Source organism: Moschus berezovskii, chromosome 10, assembly GCF_049115385.1.
Source record: "Moschus berezovskii isolate FMDL1 chromosome 10, NW_MosBer_1.0, whole genome shotgun sequence".
NCBI lineage: Eukaryota > Metazoa > Chordata > Mammalia > Artiodactyla > Moschidae > Moschus > Moschus berezovskii.
In genome coordinates this window covers 96240099-96263081 of record NC_142469.1, presented here as the reverse complement: position 1 = coordinate 96263081, position 22983 = coordinate 96240099, and the positions used below count along the sequence as shown (strand labels likewise).

The following is a 22983-nucleotide window of genomic DNA, read 5'->3' as shown; positions in this document are numbered from 1 at the left end:
CAGTGTCATGTTGATTGTTTCAGGTACTGTTAATCTTCAGTTCCAAGGTCCATTTGTTCCCATTTCTTTGTGGCCAGTTCTCAGAATTGTGACAACTCATGTCCTGGGTACAGTCTGGTCATCATGTAGTTAACACTTCCACCTGGTGTTTGGGAATCTATAAGACAGCTCACAGGATATGGCTCAGAATGTTATCTATAGCCCTTGAGAAAGGACTAAAGGTCCTTGACTATACTTAATGACCCCATATTGTTATTATTTAGTCTCCTCTGACTGTTTTCCTTTGTTTCTATATTTCTTACTTCTCTGATTCAGTTTATTCTTTCCCTAAGGTTTTCCAAAGACGAAAGGCAGGCAGAGGACATGGTTGGGGGGTGGGGAGTAGAAGGACCATAGGGTTCTGCTCCATTTCAGAAGGCAGAGTGAGAGAAATATAAAAGTCAGAGAGAAAAAAAAAATCTGAGAAACTTTACTAGCGGTGTCAAGTCTGATATGCTTGAATGAACTATTATGTTATTTGACATAAGGGTTATTGTTAAAGGGAAAAGCTGGATAGATGCTTTACTTTGCTTCATGTTGAACTATAGCCTCCATGAGGGCAGGCGTCTTTGTCCGTCTGGGTATCACTAGCACCAAAAACAGTGCCTGAACACAGTTTGGACTCAGTAAATGTTTGCAAAAGTATGAATGGATATTTGAATGGACGGTCTTCTTTATAGCAGTTAGGCGAGTTAGAATGTCACAAATGCTTCTGATTCACAGTTGTTTTGGAGCCATCCCATAATACACTTTATAAAAAAATCTGGATTATTTTCCCTAGCCATGAAGGTAGATGTGAAATAGTGCCTTTTGAATACTGTGTGCCCGTAAAAACTGCATATGGGCATGACAATTCCATATGTTGATTTTGAAAACATTTAGCATAGGTTTTTTTCTATAAGGGCATTATCAGAAAGGGTCTAATTTATGAAGCAGATGAGGCTATAATTTTAGTAAGAATATAATAAAAAGGGAACAAGTGTTAACCAGGTTTTAAAATGTTAAGACAGTAGGACTCTAATAGCTAACGCTGAACCTTTAACTTGTCCCAGTGACCACGCTACAGGCTTCATGTGCATCTTCTTGTGCGTTTACAACATCCTTTGAGATGGATTTTATTGTTATACCCATTTTCCAGGTGTGGAATGCTGAGGCTCAGGCTTGCTCCTGGTCATGCACATACTGAGTGGCAGAGTCTGCATTCTTTGACTCTACAGCCCATGCCTGGCACAATTCTGCCTGCCAAGTTTGTGACTTCTTTGTCCCTGTTCTGGAGAATGCAATTAAAAGGAAATTAGGTTGTTATTTATTTCTACAGGCTTTCCTGGTACCTTAGTGATAAAGAACCCACCTGCCAATGCAGGAGACGTGAGTTTGATCCCTGGGTCAGGAAGATCCCTTGAAGAAGAAATGGCAGCCCACTCCAGTATTCTTGCCTGGGACATCCCATGGACAGAGGAGCTTGGCAGGCTACAGTCCATGGGGTCTCAAGAGTCAGGCTGATTTAGTGGCTGAACGACGACAACAACAATTTATTTCTATAACTGAACTTTCCGGTTCTATTTGTAAAGGACTGATAATGACTGTGAGAGATTTCGGGGATGCAAAGACAGAGGCCCCTTTCTTCAAGTGGGCATAGAGATATGCAAAGAAATCAAGTAAAATGACTCACTAAATGCCCTGATAAAAGTATGTAAAGAGATGGAAACTTAACAGTTCAGCTTAAACTACTTGAAGTATTTAGGCATATGTAGGTTTTAGAACCTCAATACCATATTTAGCCTCACTTCTCAGGCACTGATAACCAAACCTTATTTCAGAGGAAGGATCTGAAGCCTTTGTGCTAAAAAATACCCTTCTTTGGGAAGCCACCTACTTGGTAAACATCCCTGGATTTTTTTCAGTCGGATTATGACTTAAAGATTGGTTTGGATTGCCATGTAATCCAGTTAAAGTAGTTAATATTCTTTTCCAATTTTTAGTGCTTCAATGCTGTGGAATATGGGGTTGCATGAAATCAAAATTTTTTTAATTTAATATAATCACAAGCAGTTAATTTAGTGTACGCCCAGCTGTTAGCCAACATTATATAAAATGAACTAGGTGTTTACTCCTCAAAGTCATGCTTATTTATAAATTTTCTGTCCAGTTTTTGTTTGTTCATTTTTTGTCTTGGGGGGTATTTTTGGCCACACGACATGGCCTGTGGGAACTTAGTTCCCCTACCAGGAATTGAACCTTCACCCATGCATTAGAAGGGAAGAGTCTTAACCACTGGACTGCTTAGGAAGTCCTCTGTATAGTTTATTCAATCAAGAATTTTTTAGATATTACTTAGTTTATTCTTCCAAAGACATATTAGTAGATTTGAATCAATTAAATACAGGGTATACAGGCTTCCTAGGTGGCCCAGTAAAGTATCCGCCTGTGATGCAGGAGACTCAAGAGACGTGGGTTCAATCCCTGGGTTGGGAAGATCCCCTAGGGTAGGAAATGGCAACCCACTCCAGTATTCTTGCCTGGAGAGCCTCTTGGACAGAGGAGCCTGGTGGGTTACAGTCCATGGGGTCGCTCGGAGTCAGACACGACTGAGTGACTGAGCCCAGAACACACACAGTCTGGCGTTTTAGTCCCTAAAATGCTCCTGTTTCTAGTTTTGTGGTTTCGTTGTGCACAGATGTGATACATATTGTCCATTTCTAATTGTCTCTTTCCGACATGGACGGTATGACATACTGACTGTTGGTTTGTCCTGAGGTTTCATGCCACGCTGAATTCATGGTTCTTGGAGTGTCTCCTAAATGGCCCTCAGCCATCACATTTGCTTTCTTTCCATTGTTTGGTTCATTGGCATTTCGCTCGCACACAGGCCCGATGCCCATCTCCCACACCCGTCTTCCACTGTGACCTGCCAGTTGAAATACTAAGTTTATATGATTCAGTCTCATTCCATCCACCTCCCTCTTCTAAAAATTTTTTTTAACATTGATTCATTAAAGCAGAACATAACTTGTCTTTTGATATTTTTATGTTGTTTTCAAGTTGTTATTGAAGATGATCATATTTTCAGGTGAACAGTTTTCCAGCTAACAGGAAATGGGGGGAAAAAAAAAGAAAGAAGATTCACAGATAATAGTTATGTATGAATAGAATGCATAACTTTGAGTCACTTTCCTGTGACTAGTCGATTAGCTAGCTTAGACCATTCTAAGTGCACAGTAGATGTGTTTTGCCCTGAATTTTTAAACTGTCACCAAGCATTGTCAGCTTTTTAAGATAACAAAAAATTTTGCAGTTATCTTTAGGGCTCAATGAACAATGTTCCAGTATGCTTTCTGGTCCTACTCAGTCCAACGTAACAGTGACTGGCTTACATGCTATTTAATGGCTATTTAAATGATCTGAAATGGAATAAAATTCATTTAGAGTTTAATTTTAATTATGGTCAGTTGCACAAGGCATATTTCCAGTGCTCAGAAACCACACGAGGATAGTGGCTACCTTGTTGGATACTGCAGACACAGAACATTTTCATCATCCCAGGAAGCTCTGTTGGTCAGTGCTAGCCTAGACAAAAGCATTTCTGAGCTTTCACCTTTAATTAAGAGTCAACATAATTAACAGTCAGTGTAACTGATAATTTCTGTAATACTGTCTTCGAGGATTCTAGCTCTCGTTTCTGAACCCTATGCAAAAACCCAAATGGCAGTTTTCCAGAGCCTGGACAGACAGAAAATGTCCTGTAGGCTTAGTTGTTCAGAGCTTCTAATAAATAGAGAATGCTTTATTCAGCATTTCAATAATAGGATATTCTTCTTTCCTCACCAAACCTAAAATACTCATTACCAGAATAAAGCACACATTAGTTATATGTTACTTTAATAATGAAATTGTTAGTCCCCCAACTCTTTGAGATCCTATGGACAGTTGCCATCCAGGCTCCTCTGTCCATGGGATTTCTCAGGCAAGAATACTGGAGTGGCTTGCCATTTCCTACTTGAGGGGATCTTTCCAACCTAGGGATCAAACCCAGGTCTCCTGCATTGCAGGAAGATTCTTTACCATCCGAGTTACCAGGGAATCCAGTAAAGTTATTGTTTTAATAATAGCTTTATTAAGATATAGTTCACATACCACTTACCTATCAAAAGTATTCACTTCAGTGATTTTTACTATGTTCACAGGACTCTGCATCTTTCAACATTGTTGCTGCTCAGTCCTTAAGTTGCGTCCAACTCTCTCTGACCCCATGAGCTGCGACACACCCGATAGTCCTTCACTATCTCCGAGTTTGTTCAAATTCACGTCCGTTGAGTCGGTGGTGCCATCCAACCATCTCATCCTCTGTCGCTCGCTTCTCCTATTGCCGTCAATCTTTCCCAACATCAAGGTCTTTTCCAATGAGTCAGCTCTTCGAATCAGGTGGCCAAAGGATTGGAGCTTCAGCTTCAGCATCAGTCCCTCCAGGGAATATTCAGGGTTGATTTCATTTAGGATTGACTGGTTTGATTTCCTTGCTGTCCAAGGGACTCTCACGAGTCTTCTGCAGCACCACAGTTCCTAAGCATTAAATTCTTCAGTGCTCAGCCTTCTTTATTGTCCGGCTCTCACATACGTACATCACTACTGAAAAAAATCATAGCTTTGACTAGACGGACCTTTGTTGGCCAAGTAATGTCTCTGCTTTTTAATAGGATATCTAGGTTTGTCATAGCTTTCCTTCCAAGGAGCAAGTGTCTTTTAATTTCACGCCTGTAGTCACCACCTGCAGTGATTTTAGAGCCCAAGAAAATAAAATCTCTCACTAGTTCCATCTTTTCCCCTTCTGTTTGCCATGAAGTGATGAAACAAGGTGCCATGATCTTAGTTCTTTGAATGATGACTTTTAAGACATCTTTTTCACTCCCTCTTTCACCCTCTACAAGAGTCTCTTGAGTTCCTCTTCACTTTCTGCCACTAGAGTGGTATCATCTAGATATCTGAGGTTGTTGATATTTCTCCTGGCAATCTTAATTCCATTTTGTGATTCATCCAGCCTAGCATTTCACACGATGTACTCTGCACATAAGTTAAATAAGCAGGACAACAATATACAGCCTTGTCATACTCCTTTCCCAATTTTGAACCAGTCTGTGTCCCATGTCCAGTTTTAACTGTTGCTTCTTGACCTGCATACACATTTCTCAGGAGACAGGTGAGGTGGTCTAGTATTCCCATCTCTTTAAGAATTTTCCACAGTTTGTTGTGATCCACACCATTAAAGGCTTTAATGTAGTCGATGAAGCAGAAGTAAATGTTTTTCTGGAGTTCCCCTGAGTTCTCTATGATCCAGCAGATGTTGGCCATTTGATCTCTGGTTCCTCTGCCCTTTCTAAACCCAGCTTGTACATTTGGAAGTTCTCAGGTCACATAATACTGAAGCCCAGCTTGAAGGATTTTGAGCATAACCTTACTAGTATGTGAAATGAGCAATTGTTCTAACAATTGTTCGGTAGTTAGAACGTTCTTTGGCACTGTCTTGCTTTGAGATTAGAATGCAAACTGACCTTTTCCAGTCCTGTGGCCACTCATTGCTGAGTTTTCCAAATTTGCTTGCACATCGAATGCAGCACTTTCACAGCATTCTATTTTAGAAGTTTACATAGCTCAGCTGGAATTCCACCACGTCCACTAGCCTTGTTTGTAGTGATGCTTCCTAAGGCCCACTTGACTTCAGACTCCAGGATGTCTGGCTCTAGGTAAGTGACCACACCTTCATGATTATCTGGGTCATTAAGATCTTTTTTGTAAATTTCTTCTGTGTGTTCTTACCACCTCTTCTTAAGCTCTTTTGCTTTTGTTAGATCCATACCGTTTCTGCCCTTTATTGTGCCCATCCTTGCATGAAATGTTCCCTTGATATCTCCAATTTTCTAGAAGAGATCACTGGTTTCCTTTTCTATTGTTTTCCTCTACTTCTTTGCACTGTTCATTTAAGAAGACCTCCTTATCTCTTCTCGCTGTTCTCTAGAATTCTGCTTTCAGTTGGGTATATCTTTCCCTTTCTCCCTTGCCTTTCGCTTTTCTTTTTTCAGTTATTTGTAAGGCCTCCACTTTGCTTTCCATTTCTTTTTCTTTGGGATCATTTTGGTCACCTCCTTTACAGTGTCACGAGTCTCTGTCCATAGTTCTTCAGGCACTCTTTCTATCAGATCTCATCCCTTGAATCTATTTGTTGCCTCCACTGTATAATCATAAAGAATTTGATTTAGGTCATACCTGAATCACATAGTGATTTTTCCTACTTTTTTCAATTTAAGCCTGAATTTTGCAATAAGGAGCTGAGCCACAGTCAGCTCCAGGTCTTGTTCTTGGTGACTATGTAGAATTTCTCCATCTTTAACTGCAAAGAATATAGTCAGTCTCATTTTGGTATTGACCATACAGTGATGTCCCTGTGTAGAGACTTTTCTTGTATTGTTGGAAGAAGATGTTTGCTATGACCAATGTGTTCTCTTGACAAAACTCTGTTAGCCTTTGCCCTGCTTCATTTTGTACTCCAAGACCAAACTTGCCTGTTACTCCAGGTATCTTTGACTTCCTACTTTTGCATTCCAAACCCCTATGATGAAAACGACATTGTTTTTGGTGTCATTCTAGAAGATTTTGTAGGTTTTCATAGAACCAGTCAACTTAAGCTTCTTAAGCATTTGTGTTTGGGGCACAGACTTGGATTACTTGTGATACTGAATGATTTGCCTTGGAACCAAACTGAAATCATTCTGTTGTTTTTGAGATTGCACCCAAGCACTGAATTTCGGACTCTTTTGTTGAATATGAGGGCTACTTCATTTTTTCAGGGGATTTTTGCCCATAGTGGAGAAGGCAATGGCACCCCATTCCAGTACTCTTGCCTGGAACATCCCATGGACGGAGGAGCCTGGTAGATTGCCGTCTGTGGGGTCGCGACGAGTCGGACACGACTGAGCGACTTCACTTTCACTTTTCACTTTCCTGCATTGGAGAAGGAAATGGCAACCCACTCCAGTGTTCTTGCCTGGAGAATCCCAGAGACAGGGGAGCCTGGTGGGCTGCCGTCTGTGGGATCGCACAGAGTCAGACACAACTGAAGCGACTTAGTAGGAATAGCAGCAGTTTGCCCATAGTAATGGATGTAATGGTCATCTGAATTAAATTCTCCTGATCCCATCCATTTTAGTTTACTGATTCCTAAGATGTTGATGTTCACTCTTGCCATCTCCTGCTTGATCATGTCCACTTGACCATAATTCGTGGATCTCAAAAACAAGAAAAACAAATACAATTTTTAAAAACTATGGAATGCCCCCAGTATACAAAAGTGTTTGAAGTATTAATACTTCCTCTGCATATTACTACATGGCAGAAGCTGGCAAACTCTCTCAGGGCTGGATTCAGTTCAGTTCAGTTCAGTCGCTCAGTTGTGTCGGACTCTCCGGGACCCCATGAATCACAGCATGCCAGGCCTCCCTGTCCATCACCAACTCCCGGAATTCACTCAAACTCTTGTCCACAGAGTCGATGATGCCATCCAGCCATCTCATTCTCTGTCATCCCCTTCTCCTCCCGCCCCCAACCTTTCCCAGCATCAGAGTCTTTTCCAGTGAGTCAACTCGTCACATGAGGTGACCAAAGTATTGCAGTTTCAGCTTTAGCATCAGTCCTTCCAATGAACACCCAGGATTGATCTCCCTTAGAATGGACTGGTTGGATCTCCTTGCAGTATAAGGGACTCTCAAGAGTCTTCTCCAACACCACAGTTCAAAAGCATCAATTCTTTGGCGATCAGCTTTCTTCACAGTCCAACTCTCACATCCATACATGACCACTGGATAAACCATATCCTTGACTAGAAGGACCTTTGTTGGCAAAGTAACGTCTCTGCTTTTTAATATACTATCAAGGTTGGTCATAACTTTCCTTCTAAGGAGTAAGCGTCTTTTAATTTCATGGCTGCAATCAGCATCCGCAGTGATTTTGGAGCCCCCAAAATACAGTCTGACACTGTTTCCACTGTTTTTCCATCTATTTCCCATAAAGTGATGGGACCAGATGCCATGATCTTTGTTTCCTGAATGTTGAGCTTCAAGCCAACCTTTTCACTCTCCTCTTTCACTTTCATCAAAAGACCTTTTAGTTCCTCTTCACTTTCTGCCATAAGGGTGGTGTCATCTGCATATCTGAGATTATTGATATTTCTCCCAGCAATCACTATATGACTAATATTCAAGGCTTTGTGGCCTGAACAGCCTCTGACAAAGCCCTCTGCTGATATATCCCCAAAACAGCCTTAGGCAGTGTGTAGAGAAACAGATTTCAGTAACATCTTATTACCAAAGCAGATAGCCAGGCATAGTTTCCAGACACCCCTCTGGGGATATAAAGATGAGAAAGAAAATGATTCCCCGAACATAAGAGTGATAAAGCCAGGATCCAGGTCTCCTCACCTAAGAGCCTCCCCACCTCTGTTTCATCTTCCTGCTCTTTCTCTCTCTGTCTGGACCAGCCAGCTCCTAATTCTTCTTCATGTTCTTCCTTTTCTCCAGATTAGATCATACCCTTCTTATCTAGGCTTTCTGTATACAGTCCATAGCAGTTCCCTTGTTTATAATAAATATCTCATTTTGAAGATTGTTGAAAGTTTCTTTCCTCTGTTGAAATGTCAGTGTATCAAACTTGATGACCACAGTAACCCCGGAACCTAATGGAGTTCTTTGCGTATAGTAGTCCCTCCAGTATTTGTGGAGCTTCTCGGCCTGAGACACAGCATGTGAAAAGTACCCTACATACAGATAATAATATAGCAGAGCCTGAGCTTGGGGCTTCACTTGCCTGAATTATAAAATGTTTCTGCTTCACCTGCACTGTGATATTTGACAAATTACTCATCTTCTCAGTACTTCAATTATATGGTGTAAAAGGTTATCAGGAGGATTAAATGAGGTGGTACCTGTAAACCACTTAGCACAGTGAAGCGCTCAGTCAGTAAATGTCAATGCTCATCCCAGAGGGAGTTTAGAGGCTCGTGGAGAATAAGGAGGGCTTTGCAAAGTTGAAGCAGCTGCCCCCAGTAGGGATTTCAGTCCAGTGGGAGCTCTGCCCAAACTAGAAGAAAAAGATAAAGTAATTCTTGGAATTTGTGGCTGGTATTACCTCATGGTGATCCATTCAGAAAAGTCAAGCTAGAATCAGAAATGCTTTGATGCAGCAAGCTCAGAAATGACACCATCCTAGCTTTAGTTCACTTTGCTCTGGCTGTGTGACCTAGGGCTTACTGTATAACCTCTGAGTCCCGGATTCCTCATTTTCAAAATGTTCATTAAAATAACTGCCATTTCTCCAGTGAGACAACACAGGGGAAAGGATCATGTATACTATCATATACTCTATGTGCCAGTCTTATTCTTTTAGATCATTCCATAGTTTCATATAATGTGATTTATCTAGTATTTTCCCTACTGATGAAAATTTATATTATTGTCATTTTTTGCTACTACAATAATCATGTCTGTAAAGCCTTGTCTTATATTTAGTTCATTGGAATAAATATACTGTGCTAAGAATAGTGAACATGGAAAAAATTAATCCCTGGAAAAATGCAAATATAGTAAAAGGGAATTAATCTAAAGGAAATAATGGCAATAAAAAATTTTAAAGATCTCAGTTTTTTTTAATGTTGGTAGTAATCAAGAAAAAACAAATTTACCTTCTGTTATGGACCTACAACCAATATTTTCCATCTTGATGAAAACAATATATCAGTGAAGTGATTGTTTTATAAAGAATAAAAGTATTATATTTTAATAGCATTTTTAAAATAATTTTATTTTTAACTAAGTTTTCTGGATTTTTTTAATGTAAAAACTCAGGTTTGTTTTTAGAGAAAATATATTACTATTTTAAAAGCAATCAACTCATATAACCAGAACCAAATGCTTTGTTTTATTTTAATTAAAATTCATCATCAGTTCAGTTCAGTTCAGTCGCTCAATCGTGTCCGACTGGCCTTAAAAAAAACTTAGCAAATGTTTACTGCCTATTTATTTATTCATAAGTCATTTGTGTGTATGTATTTTAAAATCCTAAAAAGATTTAAAGTAGACAGCATTGGTCACATTTCTTTTTTTAATTACCAGTAATGAATCACTTGGGAGCTTATTTTCTTTAAAAGCTTAAATTATAAAGTTTATATAGAATCAGTGTAGAAAATTTAGAAGTTCTTACAATTCCATCCCCCCCCCCAAGTTAACTGAAATTCCGCAAAGCAAATGAACATATTTTTTAAATTACCTTAAAATGAACATGTTATTTTTGTCACTTTATATCATTATTTTTAAAAGAACAAAGGTTGAGGTAAGTGGAAAATAGTATTTCTTCATTCCTTTTCCTGCTCAAATAGTCTATTCAAAGGTGAAGACCAGTCACTTTTCAGCAGAATTTCTTGCCCATCGCAGCTTCCCAGACAACCCCTTAAACTCCTACTTACATCACTTAGCTGCCAAGCAATCTGAAGAAAAATAGAAGTTGCTCCTTTTTGCTACTACAGTTTGCTGTGCTTGTGGCAGTTTTGCTTGTTTGTATTTGGGTCATTTGTCTTTTCAAATATCTTTTCCAACTTAACAGACTGCTGCTAGAAAAGGGGGAAGTTCCTTCCAGAATGGCGATGTGTCTGAAGCCAGTCTTATTTCTGCTCACTTCTTTCTTTAGACCTGGAGCCTCCCCCTCCTTCCAGATTACCCTGAGCCTTTCCCCTTCTTACCCTCGTGGCCTACATTCCAGGAGATCAAGCCTGGCACATGTTAATGAATGTAGGTTTTATTTAGAAGCATGACCACTTGTCACTCACTGCCCAGTGTCATATTATCAGGCAGAGACTTACCAACATTTGTCTGGAGGGAGCATTTTCATACTTCCATACACAGACCAGGGAACCTTTCATCCCCACGCAAGATTTAGCCTTTTGCTCTGCAAACCTAACTTTTGAAAGTGGATCCTTCATGGTGGTGGCAGAAGATTCTTGTGTCCCGAGGATGGCAGAGGATGGCTGTGCGGATGCAGACCTCCCGGACTGTAACTGCAATGTCGCAAGGCAGGCATCTCCTTGAGTTTCTTCCCTTGGGCATAACTTTCTTGTTACGTGGGGGTGATAGGATTGATGCTGGAGTTTAATCCATAATTGTTTTTGCCAGTGTGAAGTGGGGCTAACTGGTGTTAGGAGGTTGCTGGCCATGGACTCCTAAGAGTTATTTGTCGGTTTTTCTTGTCCCTCTACTGGCCTGTGAAACTAGATGGAAAGGTTAATGGGCTTTGTTATGGCTCGGTATCCAGTTGTCTCTGGATTAGAATCGTCACATGAGGGGTATGGTTACAGTAGAGAGTCTGAGACACAGGAAAGGGATTCAGAAAAAAGGTCCAGTGGAAAGATCCTGTCAGTCCGTCATCTGTTATTTAAAGGATGGCTGCTGCTAAAACTAAAATTCAGTCATGGCCAGTTCACAGCTTTGTAACCAAAAGTGTTCCCTTTATGAAATAAAATAATCTCTCATGTTTCAGCAGCCTGGAGGGTTGTGTGTGAGAGAAAGTAGTGACTCTTTAGTTATGTCAGTAGGTTTTGGTCACTGACCAGTATAAAGGTTTTCAAACATACGTGCAAATGGGGAAATGCATGTCTAAAATGGTAAGTTAGTGCATAATGCAGATATTTACTTAGTGATTTTTATTCAGTTAGAATAACGTTACATCAGGAATTTTCACTTTATTTTTCAACATTTTTTTGGTACCATAACATCCCCCAAATAAACCCCTATTGATGAATAGGATTTATTAATGGTACTTTTGGTTCTGATATATTGAGCACATGAATTTTGTTTTGTTTTGTTTTTGGTGTATGTATCTACTAAATTTGTGTGAAGGAAAGTAGTGAGGTATATATGAAATGTGTATGTATGTATGCGTATATGTGTGTATTCCCGTGGCAATATTAAGAAGCCGTACAACTGGAATTGGTATTAGAGCCCTTCTCAATAAAGATCAAATACGCAGGAAGCACAGGAGACTCTGGAAGAGGAACCAGGTGCAGGGACTTACAGGTAGACCAGGTTTGCTAAACTTACCCAGACAAGTGACATCTGTAAACACTTATTTTGAATTATAATCCTGGATGCCACGAAAAAGAATGTTGCTCAAACTTCTTACAGTGATAGATAAATAAAACTATTGTTGACACTTTAGTCAAAGTTGCCTTTAAAGAAATCATGGGGAAAAAAAAAAAAAGTGGGACATTTCTCTGAAAAAAGAATGATCCCTGTCCCACCAATATCAACTTTAGTAGCTCAAGTGTGATGTATGGGGACTTTATCCCCACTTCCTCTCAGTTCATATCAGCACCCCCCACCCCCAACACTTACACGCACAGTGTATTTTGCTATTTGTGGTAAAGTGCACTTTTTTAAAAATGGGAAGGGATAATCACTTAAGCGTTCACCCTCCCTGACTTTACTAAGATTTACACATAAATTTGAAAGAGGAACTTGTCCTTAGTGGACTATATGAACAAGCATTTCCATGTCACGATGCCCTTGACATATTGCACTAACTGCTCTGACTACTGGAACTCCTTCGATACTATACAGGATTACTGACCTGTAAATTATTTGGCTACTATAGACAATATCCGGTGGAACTGTTTATTCATAGCCCTTTGTGTCTTGGATCATTTTTGTAAGTGAATTTTGAACCAAGAAAATCAATTAATTTTTTTCCTTAACAAATATCATTAACAAATGATCTAGAAGAAAATTTAAGTATACTTTTTTTTATTATTAATTTATTTATTTTTTATTGGAGGCAGATTATTTTACAATATTATATTGGTTGGTTTTGCCATACGTTGACATGAATTCGCCCAGGTGTACATGAGTTCCCCCTCCTGAACCCCCCTCCCACCTCCCTCCTCCCTTTATCCTCCTTCTGGGTCATCCCCGCACACCAGCCCCGAGCATCCTATAACATGCATCGATCCTGAACTGGTGATTCGTTTCACATATAACATTAAGTATACATTCAATGTCAAATAAAATATGTTAACAAAATAAAAATATTTTAGTTAGAATACCAATTATTAATGTTTGCTTGCTTGCTTAGTCACTCATTCGTGTCCTACTCTTTGTGACCGATTAGACAGTAGCCCGCCAGGCTCCTTTGTCCATGGGATTTTTCAGGCCAGAATATTGGAATGGGTTGCCATTTCCTTCTCCAGGGGATCTTCCTGACTCAGAGTGAACCTACATCTCCTGTGTCTTCTGCATTGCAGGCAGATTCTTTACCCTCTGAGCCGTCTGGGAAAGTAGATATTTAAGTAGAACCCAGCTTTGTTCAAGGTACTGAGCTTAGTATGGCAGCCAAAAATGGAAAGAGAAAACTCAAAAGTGGAAATTCACAGTTCTGGCTTTCCAGGGAATTTCCCATGGGAAGGAAGAACATGGGCGTGGATAACAACAGAGAGTTTGAACAAGAGTAGGAAGGAAGCAGGCACTGAGTGAGGTGCCCTCGAAGCCTTTTCAGTCCAATTCAGTTCAGCCAGTCGTGCCCGACTCTTTGCGACCCCATGAATCGCAGCACACCACGCCTCCCTGTCCATCACCAACTCGAAGCCTTTAGCTCCACACAAAAGCCTGATGCTGTTGTAAGTTTATTGTAAAGCCCCATCCCAAAGCATGGTCAGCATTCACATCCTACCAGATCTGAAGACAGGAAGCTGGTCCAGTGGGGGAGGTTCCTGAGAGGACATTCTTAACTGGGGTAAAACCAGGACAGACATCTCAGGTCAATGAGCCACTCTTCAGTCCTATTCCACTGGCTTTATTGATTGTAGAATGTCCTTTCCATATGGGACACTGAGGCAGGATGGCCAAGGTCATGTTAAACCCCAAGCCCGTGCCATGATCATTGTTGGTAGCATATGCACCCTGAACTTGATACCCAGTAGCTTCTCTGACTGACCTTCAGGTGAATTTTGTCTGACGTATGAGAGAAATGTGAGTGGGATGTGTGTAAAATCCTTGGAATTATTGTTCAAGTCTAATGTTTTCAAATGCTCTCAAGACAGGTATATATTATAATTAGAAAGCTAATTAGAGAAGTCTTACCTTGAATGGAATTACAAGTCATGAGAAATATATTGTAATGCATGTTTTCTGTTCCCTATCAATTGAATATATTGCAGAATATGAATATAATTTTTGAATACACATTTTTTTAAAACAATGTAAGGTAACACACCTTAACATGCCTTTACACACTGAAAATGTTATTCAAACATAAGGGGTTTTATTATAATTAATGAAATATAGATACTATCAAGAACTGAGCATAGTGGAAATCCTTTTAAGCATTCAAAAAGGAAAAGTGAAGGTGCCATGACTAGATTTTCATTTGCGAGAGAAACGTTGATTTGCAGAAAATGTAGCAGAAGTGATGATATCTATTTTAAGCAATTAAAAATTAATAAAAATTCTCAACATAGTTTGGTTATGAGAGTTTCTTCAGAAAGCTGGCTCCTGACCAGAGAAGCCTGTCAGATTTATCTGGAGAGTTATGGGAGTGAGGAGGCGGGCAGAGAGTTAGCTTTGGCCTGTGTGGCAGGAAAACACCCCTAAGTGACCAATTCTAGCTTGAGAATCCCTTCTTTACCATCTGGGAGTAATAGAATAGAGAGATTTGGTCGCTCTAAGTGCAGGTTATCCATCTTTGAGGACATTCTGTTGCTGAAACCTACCTGAACTATATCACATCCCTAGAGTTGTTACTGTTGCTTTTTTCTGCTGGGCATGTGGAATCTTAGCTTCCCAACCAGAGATCGAACTTGTGGCCCCTACAGTGGAATCAAGAGTCTCAACCGCTGTACTGCCAGAGAAATCCCTATCACATCTCTAGAGTTTTAAAAGACATACTGCTCTTGACATTTTTTTCCAAGCAGATACTTCTTTAGTTGAGCCAGATTGACACCTTGGAAATGGAAGTATTTTGTTTATATGCCATTTGTTTCTATTATAAGCAGTGTCAGTAAGGTGACCACTATTCCTGAACAAAAACGTCTACAATATATTTTTTAAAAAGCTTATGGTCTAAAAGCAAAATTGTATTTCAGATAATGGCTGCATCAGAAATCATTGATCATGTGCTTCCTCTTCCCCATCCCCTTTCTTTTCAGAGCATTCTGTGTACACAAATGCAGCCATGTCAGGCCATCAACAGGGATTCAGTAATGGTTTTTTGCTGCTATTACTTGATATTAACAGAGTTGGAAAGTACAATCTGTGTCCCTCCGAAACTCCTGCTCACACTCTGCCCTCACTGGGAAATTCCTTTCAAAACTTATTTATCTATCCATGCCCTTGTGCATCCTTGCTCCATCACCTATATTCGTGTATCATTTCCCGCCTTTTTCTTCTGCCTTTGGCTCTTATCTCATGAGTTCCTTTTTCTCTGCCCAAAAACATTCTAAAGTGATTCCAAACCTTCAACTGTATTAAACAGAACGAAAAATCAGTTTTTTCTTTTAGCCAGATAATTCTACCTGTTTTGTACCATATTTACTCAACTTCCCTGCCTGCTTTTTTAAAATAATTAACAATCCTCTTTCATCATTAGCGTATTTCTGAAGCCAAATGCCACCTGTGTTCTGTTTTCACGGTGCTTGCTAAACTACTCACTTGGAGTCAGCAGACCTCTTCTAATGGCTCTTTTTAGGCCTCATCATAATGTCCTGCTCTGCCTTTGACTAAGCAAACCTGTGGTTCCACAATTTAGCACACCTAAGGCTTGCTTCTTAAAAATGGAAATTCCCTGGCCATATCCCCTGATGTTCTGGCTCCATAGAACAGTGTTGGGGTCTAGGGAGCTGCACTTTCATGAGGGAAACCAGGTGAACTCTAATGAAGAGGGCATTTAGATCATATCCTGACCAATACTTTCTTCTAAAATATTTTTCTTTTGTTTTTTTTTTGAATTTTAAGATAACTTTTAGTGACTCTAAAGTAATTTCGTAGCTAGTTTGTGTAACATAAAATTTGGAAACATGCAGACATATCCATTAACCTGCACACTAATAAATATTTATCATCTTTTAAGATCACTTTACTGTGGTACGCTAGGTTTCTGAACACCTGATAACCATGGCCTGATACTGCTTTTTGTTTTTTAATTAGCAAATTTACCATACTATGTTCAGTTCAGTTCAGTTCAGTCTCTCAGTCGTGTCCGACTCTTTGCGTCGCCAGGCCTCCCTGTCTATCACCAACTCCCAAAGTTCACTCAAACTCATGTCCATCGAGTCGGTGATGCCATCCAGCCATCTCATTCTCTGTCATCCCCTTCTCCTCCTGCCCCCAATCCCTCCCAGCATCAGAGTCTTTTCCAGTGAGTCAACTCTTCGCATGAGGTGGTCAAAGTATTGGAGTTTCAGAGTTTCAAGTGTAAAGTGATTCACTTACACATATATATGACACCACTTAAACATTATTTCTAACTGAATGTACCTGATAGACAGCATTGTGTAATTCTAAGGTGTACAACGTATTGCTTTGATACATCAGTAATTTATAGTGTGGTGGCCGTTGTAGCAATGTTTATCACAGTATGAAATTTTAGTGCGCTCTTGCTATTTATATTCATTTTACTGTGCATTCAATCCGTGTGGCTTATTACTGCTTATGACAAGTTTGTACCTTAAATACCATCAGTCTCATTCCCCAGTCCACAAGTTCTGTCTTGAAACTTTTCCTGCCTTTATTTTTTGCTACACTTATCTGCTTCACCTCCTTCCGTTCTATTTTTTCTTCACCTATGATTCCTCCTCCTTTAACCTTTTGAAGTTCATTCTTCTTAGTCCACGCCCTTTCAGAATGAAACACATCCTTTCATTGGGCTTCAACTCTATGCCACAGTATGTAAATCAATGCAATACACTCTCGTCTTTTCTGGACCTAAGAATTATTGTTTCCATACATGGCTAGCTGATCCTTCAGACTCATCATATCCTAAACTTTGTGCCCCATTAATCCCTAGAGCTTGCTCCTCATCATGTATCCTCTGAGGCAGCAGCATCCATCTAATCATTCAATTGGAAAAGACATCATTTCTAGCTCCTTCTGTCTCACATCATGACGATTTGTGAATTTAGCAATCCAGTCCTTGCCTCTAACCCCTACTGTTTGAAAGTAGGCTTTTGACGTAAACCACTTGAACTATTTTATTTACTTCCTAAACGGACTCTTCTAACAGCCTCGCCTCAAACTTCTGCACTCAAAATCAGAACCGATCTTAACATTACTCCACAAATAGACCTTGGAAAAAGTTCTTATTAATCTTTAAAACTACAGACAAATTCATTGTCATGTCACTACAGGAGCCTTATAATCTTACTCCCATCCACCCATCAGTCTTGTATCTTAGCATATCTCATCTCTTTTCTGCTTCTCTTCCCCATTCTTTCACCCCTAATCTCCTGAGGGCTGTGACACTCTTTGCCTTCAGAATCTCAACTTTTCTTCTTTGTGTTTCGAAAGCCAGAAACATTCTGCTTGGTTTGTATCTCCCTCTCAAGGTGCAGCTCACATATCATTTCTTCATTTTCTCTTTTTCATCAAAGTCTAAGCTCAAAGGCAAGGGTGAAACTTTAGTTGTCAGTGTTTACCTAGCACTGTACATGTTTGTAGGAGGAATAAAGAAATGAACAAGTGGTGAATGAATGAATAATTACTGAACATGGCAAGACAGAATTGATCACTCCTTATTTATTAGCCAGAAACCTGGTTCATTTCTTTAGTTCTTACCATATTGTTATATTTCATTGTTTCCATGCCAGATTTCTGATCAGATTGTACATTTCATTAAGAAAATAATCAAATCATTTATTTTGTCTTTCTGGCACCTGACTTCTAAAGTGTTCACACATTATTGTTAGGGGAATGGCAGTCTTAAAGAAATGAGTTTTTACTCCTTCCTGGAAAGAATGGGAAAGCAGCATTTTGTCACTGTTGTTTTTTAGGCATGCCGTGTAGTGAATACTGGGCTTCTCGTGGCAAAGCCATGAAGAATCCTCCTACCAATGCAGGAGATAAAAAGAGAATCAGGTTCAATCCTTGGACTGGGAATATCTCCCGGAGTAGGAAGTGGCAACCCACTCCAGTACTCTTGCCTGGAAAATTCCATGGACAGAGGAGCCCGCTGGGCTGCAGTCCAAGGGGTCGCAAAGAGTCGGACGCAATTGAGCGTGCATGCTATCACCACCATAGTGAATAGTGGACCGAATTAGGCTCTGCAGGTGGAAGACTGGATAACAGTAGATCTGGCACCTGTCTTCTGCCACTTGACAATCCAATAGGTCCGTAGTTACCGTTTACATGATCTGACATCATGAAAACTCAAATTGCATAAGTGCATGCAATAACTCAACTGATAGTGGATCTTAAGTGTGTTTTCTTCTTTAAACTAAGTTTCTGCTACAGTGTTGCTGAAACATATCCCAGTGGAGCTGAAGTGATCAGAACCATGGATACTGATCTGTTTAGTGACAAATCATTGGAAATGTTAACTTTTTCTCCCAGTTATTCTTGGTAGAAGTATACATTATATTATGTGTGCATAGTACAGATTATATTATTGATGAAGTTACAATTTCTGTGACAACCATGAGGTTTCTATCACTGTTATATCATTATAGCTGTGTTGAGGATAACCATGGCTGATATTCTTCTTAATGTTTCCCATGAACTGGCACCTTCGTTATTCACCTAATTTGAATCTCATGCATACTGTTACTTCTTCTCTATTTTATAGACAAGGAAACAGAGACACAGAAGGGCTATGCCACCGCCCACAGTCACACAGACAGTAGGTGGCTGAACCAGGCTGGCCTCTGGGTTTAGACCCAGCGCTGGCTTCTGCTCATGAGGGAAGCATGAATGAGGCCTCTCCCTGAAGTTGACGTCTCTCCTTTTCTGCCCACAGGGTAAAGAAGCTGAAGGAGACTCTGGTTGCTGTACAGCAGCTGGATAAGAACATGAGCAGTCTGAGGGCGTGGTTAGCCCACATCGAGTCTGAGCTGGCCAAACCCATCGTCTACGATTCCTGTGACTCAGAAGAGATACAGAAAAAGCTTAACGAGCAGCAGGTAAAGTGTGAAACAATAGAAGGGAAGAGTCAATAGGTTCTTGAAGATTGGTCCTCCTGGGCAGAATAGAGACGTGAGTGTGAGATGGTGAATTGGGGTGGGAAATCTGGAGGAAGCTGGGCAGGATTGGTGAGAAAGGGGAGGCACTGGCTAGACAGGTGTTTGGGGCAAATACATTCCATCTACTCAGAGCTGACTCTTTAAAAAAAAATATTTATTTACTTGTGCTGGGTCTTAGTTGCAACATGTGGAACCTTTAGTTGTAACATGTGGGATCTAGTTCCCTGACCAGGGATGGAAGCCGGGCCCCCCTGCACACAGAGTTTTAGCCACTAGAAAACCAGGGAAGTCCTCACAAAGTTGACTCTTAAGTAGATCTGCCATCATAGGGTTAATGTCACGGGTCCTCCAAGAAGCCATCCGAAGATGGAAGCTTGGGTTGAGCTGCAGTGATATATCCAGAACAGTGCTAACAGTTTTGTTTATTTATTTGTGAGTCACTAACCCACGGCCATAGTCTTAGGAGCCCTTTTCTGTGTTGTGCACACAGTGTTTTTGAGAGAGATCACAGTGCGTACTTATCGAGTTTCTAGAGCCTAAATAATTTAATTTTGCAAGGAGGATTGCATGACCTACAGACCACAGACTATAATGTCATCTTCACGTGTGTAGCAAACACAGCACCATACCCAACCCAACAAAGCAAAAGAGGGTGACCCTGAAAAGTACATGCAGAAGGGATTTTCACTTCCCACTCTCACTGCTGATCCTTATACAGCATGGTAGACTCCAGCTGTCAGTAATCAACACCATACATCCCCCATAAGATGTATTGCTATTTCATGCTTTTAAATTATCTTGGAAAATTCTGTGGACCTGGGTCATTTCCATTACATTAAGTCATTGTATTTAAGTTCCTTACTTTTACAAAATGTATAAACAGACCTGTTTATTCAGTCCTATGAAATGTTTTATGTACTTTATTTTATAAACTATTTAAACCAAAGAGAACAGATATTAAAATACAGTTTTTAGGAGTTGGGGTTACTTTGATATTTAAATTAGCATTTCTTTTGTAAGAAATTGTTAGCAGGATATTTTTCACTGTTTGTAAGATTAAAACCCTCTGAAGGACTTGGATGAGTAACTCTGGGGGTTGTGGTTTGCCTCAAGTTTCCCACATTTTCCTGGAGAGCATGGTAATGATGTAGACAAGTGATAAGAGTTAAAATGCTAATCACCAGTATTGTGATTTAGCAAATGTGAGAAAACCAAAACAGTATCTAGTTAAAAATGGTAAATGGATGACATGCATTTACAGTTCCACCTGTTACTAAAACCCCAATAAAATGATAGTAAAGGGGATAAAAGGTCAAAACCCTAAACATCAAAAAGAACAGAAGATAACAGAACTGACAGACATCCAAGGGAATTTGGAAGATGGATCGTAGATAAACAGAGATGCTGCTAGCAGAATGGAGGAGGAAGACAGCTGCTTCCTGCTGCAGACGGAGTTCCCAGAAGTCTCCCTCAGGAAGTGGAACTATCAAGTCTGCAGGGCTTTAAAGGGAAGATTGCTCAAAGGTCAGAAAAAGGAGTGGTTCAGTGAGCAGATTCCACCTAAGCCCAGCTAGTCAGGCAAACCAGAGGAACCTTTAATTTGATAATACAGGATGCCACCAGTGCTTGAACCACTCTATTAAAAATAGAGGGAATAAGTGGAAGACTCTGTACTAAATGGTCTGACTCCCACCACACTGCGTCCCCTCCCACGATGTCACTAGCCAGGATTCGTGCAAGAGTTTCAAAATCCAATTCAGTTATGCTGTAAAAGCCCTCTCCCTCTCCAAAATAAAGTGGAAAGGAAGAAATGATCAAAGGAGTAACGCAGGAAGAAAATTCCCAAAATGAAAACTAAACACTTCTAGAGTACAAACCCTACAAGCGCCCTGGAAAATTAACACAAAGCAAAGCTATTACGAAAGTTCAGAAGATGGTGGATAAAGAGATTTTAAGGTTTCCAAGATGAAAAAGTTTGATTTTTCCAAAACCACGATGGCAGCTAGTATACAATGGCAGAATGCCTTCTAAAAGTTAGAAGGGTGTTAATGATTTAGAATATTATATCTGCCACTTAATATATAAAATAGTTAACCTTCTCTGCACACATTCACAAGAATATAATGAAGGATATTCTACGTATAGTGAAATGAGAGGAAAAATAATATTCAGGAGAGAAAGAAGGAAATCCCCAGGATGATGGTAAAGGAAAGTCCCAGATGACAGTGGTTCTGTCATCTAGCAAGAACCTGTCCAGACAGGAGTAGGGAATCTGGGCGCCCTAGAAGGGATGTCTCCAAGGAAGAAAACAGCTGAACTAGGGGACCTGATGGACTTAACCATACTGGAAGGAGTTGTTTTTTTTTTTTTTTTTTAATTATTTTGCATTGGGATATAGCTGATTAACAATGTGATAGTTTCAGGTGAACAGCAAAGGGACTCAGCGATACTTATCCATGTATTCATTCTTCCCCAAACTCCTCTCCCATCCAAGCTGCCACATGATATTGAGCAGAGTTTCCTGTGCTCTCAATAGGGCCTCGTTGGTTACCCATTTTAAATACAGTAGTATGTACATGTCCATCCCAAACTCCCTACCTCCCATCTTCCCATCCTTCCCCCTGGCACCCAGGAATTCTTGGAAGGAGCTTTATTGCTCTCTCCTAAGAGAAAGAATGCAATACAAACTCTAAAGAGAAAAAGAGAGCAAGGGAGAGAGAGAAATGAAGAACTATTGATTTTAGAAAACAAAAAGTTGCGTAAGAAAAGAAATATAACCATAGCATATTTTGTAGCTCAAGTGTGAAAAATATTAAAGAACTAATCTTGCAAAGAAATGATTATTGCTTTAGCTATAAGAGGTGCTAAACCAATAATTGGAGCCTGGTGAGTCATGTAGGAGTTTATTCCTTCCCTACTCTAGACTCACTGATAATGTCTAACATTTAAAAATCAAGAGATACTAATATAAACATGTTACTTAGAAAAACAGAAGTAAAAACCAGAAAACTGAACTACAAGAGATGGAAATGGTTGTTTCTGGTGAAGAATCTGATGTGAAAAGGGCATTACTTAATTAAAGGGTCAGTAGATTTTTAATATATTAATAAATGTTCATATAGACTTTTAAAGTTTAATGGCAAAAAGATAACGTACTATACACTAATAGTTAAAAGTAAACACTTTCTGGATTCAAATATTGACCTCATCACTTTTTTGTGTGACTTGGAACAAAGCAATGAACTCTTTTAACCCTCAACTTCCTTATATATAGGATGCTAAGAATCAGAGTACATGACTCACAGTGTTATTACCGAAGTTAGCAAGAAAAGCACTTAACACAGTGTCCAGCACAAAGTGGGTGCTTAGCAGATTTTACTTTAATCATATCATATTTACTTGTTTCCTTTATGGAAAATATTTGACCATAGATTTTGTAAAAAATAAAAAATAGAGCATAGTGGATCCATGCTTTAAAAAAAACAGAAAAAGTAATCTGTCTCCAAAGGGGAAAAATTCTGACAAATATTTAAATGAACAGATTAAACTGATAAGAGATATATTTTCTTCCATTTCCCTATGTGGAGTTTCTATATGTCTGTCTTGCCAATGTACTTAATTCTTACAAATTTAATTGGGCAGAAATATATAGAGGCTTGAGGTGGCTTCAGAGGATGTTTTGTCAAATTTCT

At 39.7% G+C, this 22983-nt stretch overlaps 1 protein-coding gene and 1 long non-coding RNA gene across 16 annotated transcripts in view; one reads left to right on the top strand and one right to left on the bottom strand.

The window, feature by feature from the left end:
* Positions 1 to 22983, top strand: part of SYNE1 (spectrin repeat containing nuclear envelope protein 1) — a 491794-nt gene that overhangs the window by 426019 nt on the left and 42792 nt on the right. For 14 of the 15 annotated variants that reach the window (XM_055433423.2, XM_055433430.2, XM_055433426.2 and 11 more), the window contains one exon: positions 19069 to 19231. In XM_055433423.2, the coding sequence (XP_055289398.2) occupies positions 19069 to 19231 (163 nt within the window). Of the gene's footprint in view, positions 1 to 10952; positions 11147 to 19068; positions 19232 to 22983 lie in introns of those variants that run through there. The other variant, XM_088840829.1, reaches the window with a different exon arrangement.
* The window catches only part of LOC148776363 (uncharacterized), a 140055-nt gene that overhangs the window by 82765 nt on the left and 34307 nt on the right, over positions 1 to 22983 (bottom strand). The gene's annotated exons all lie outside the window — the stretch shown is intronic.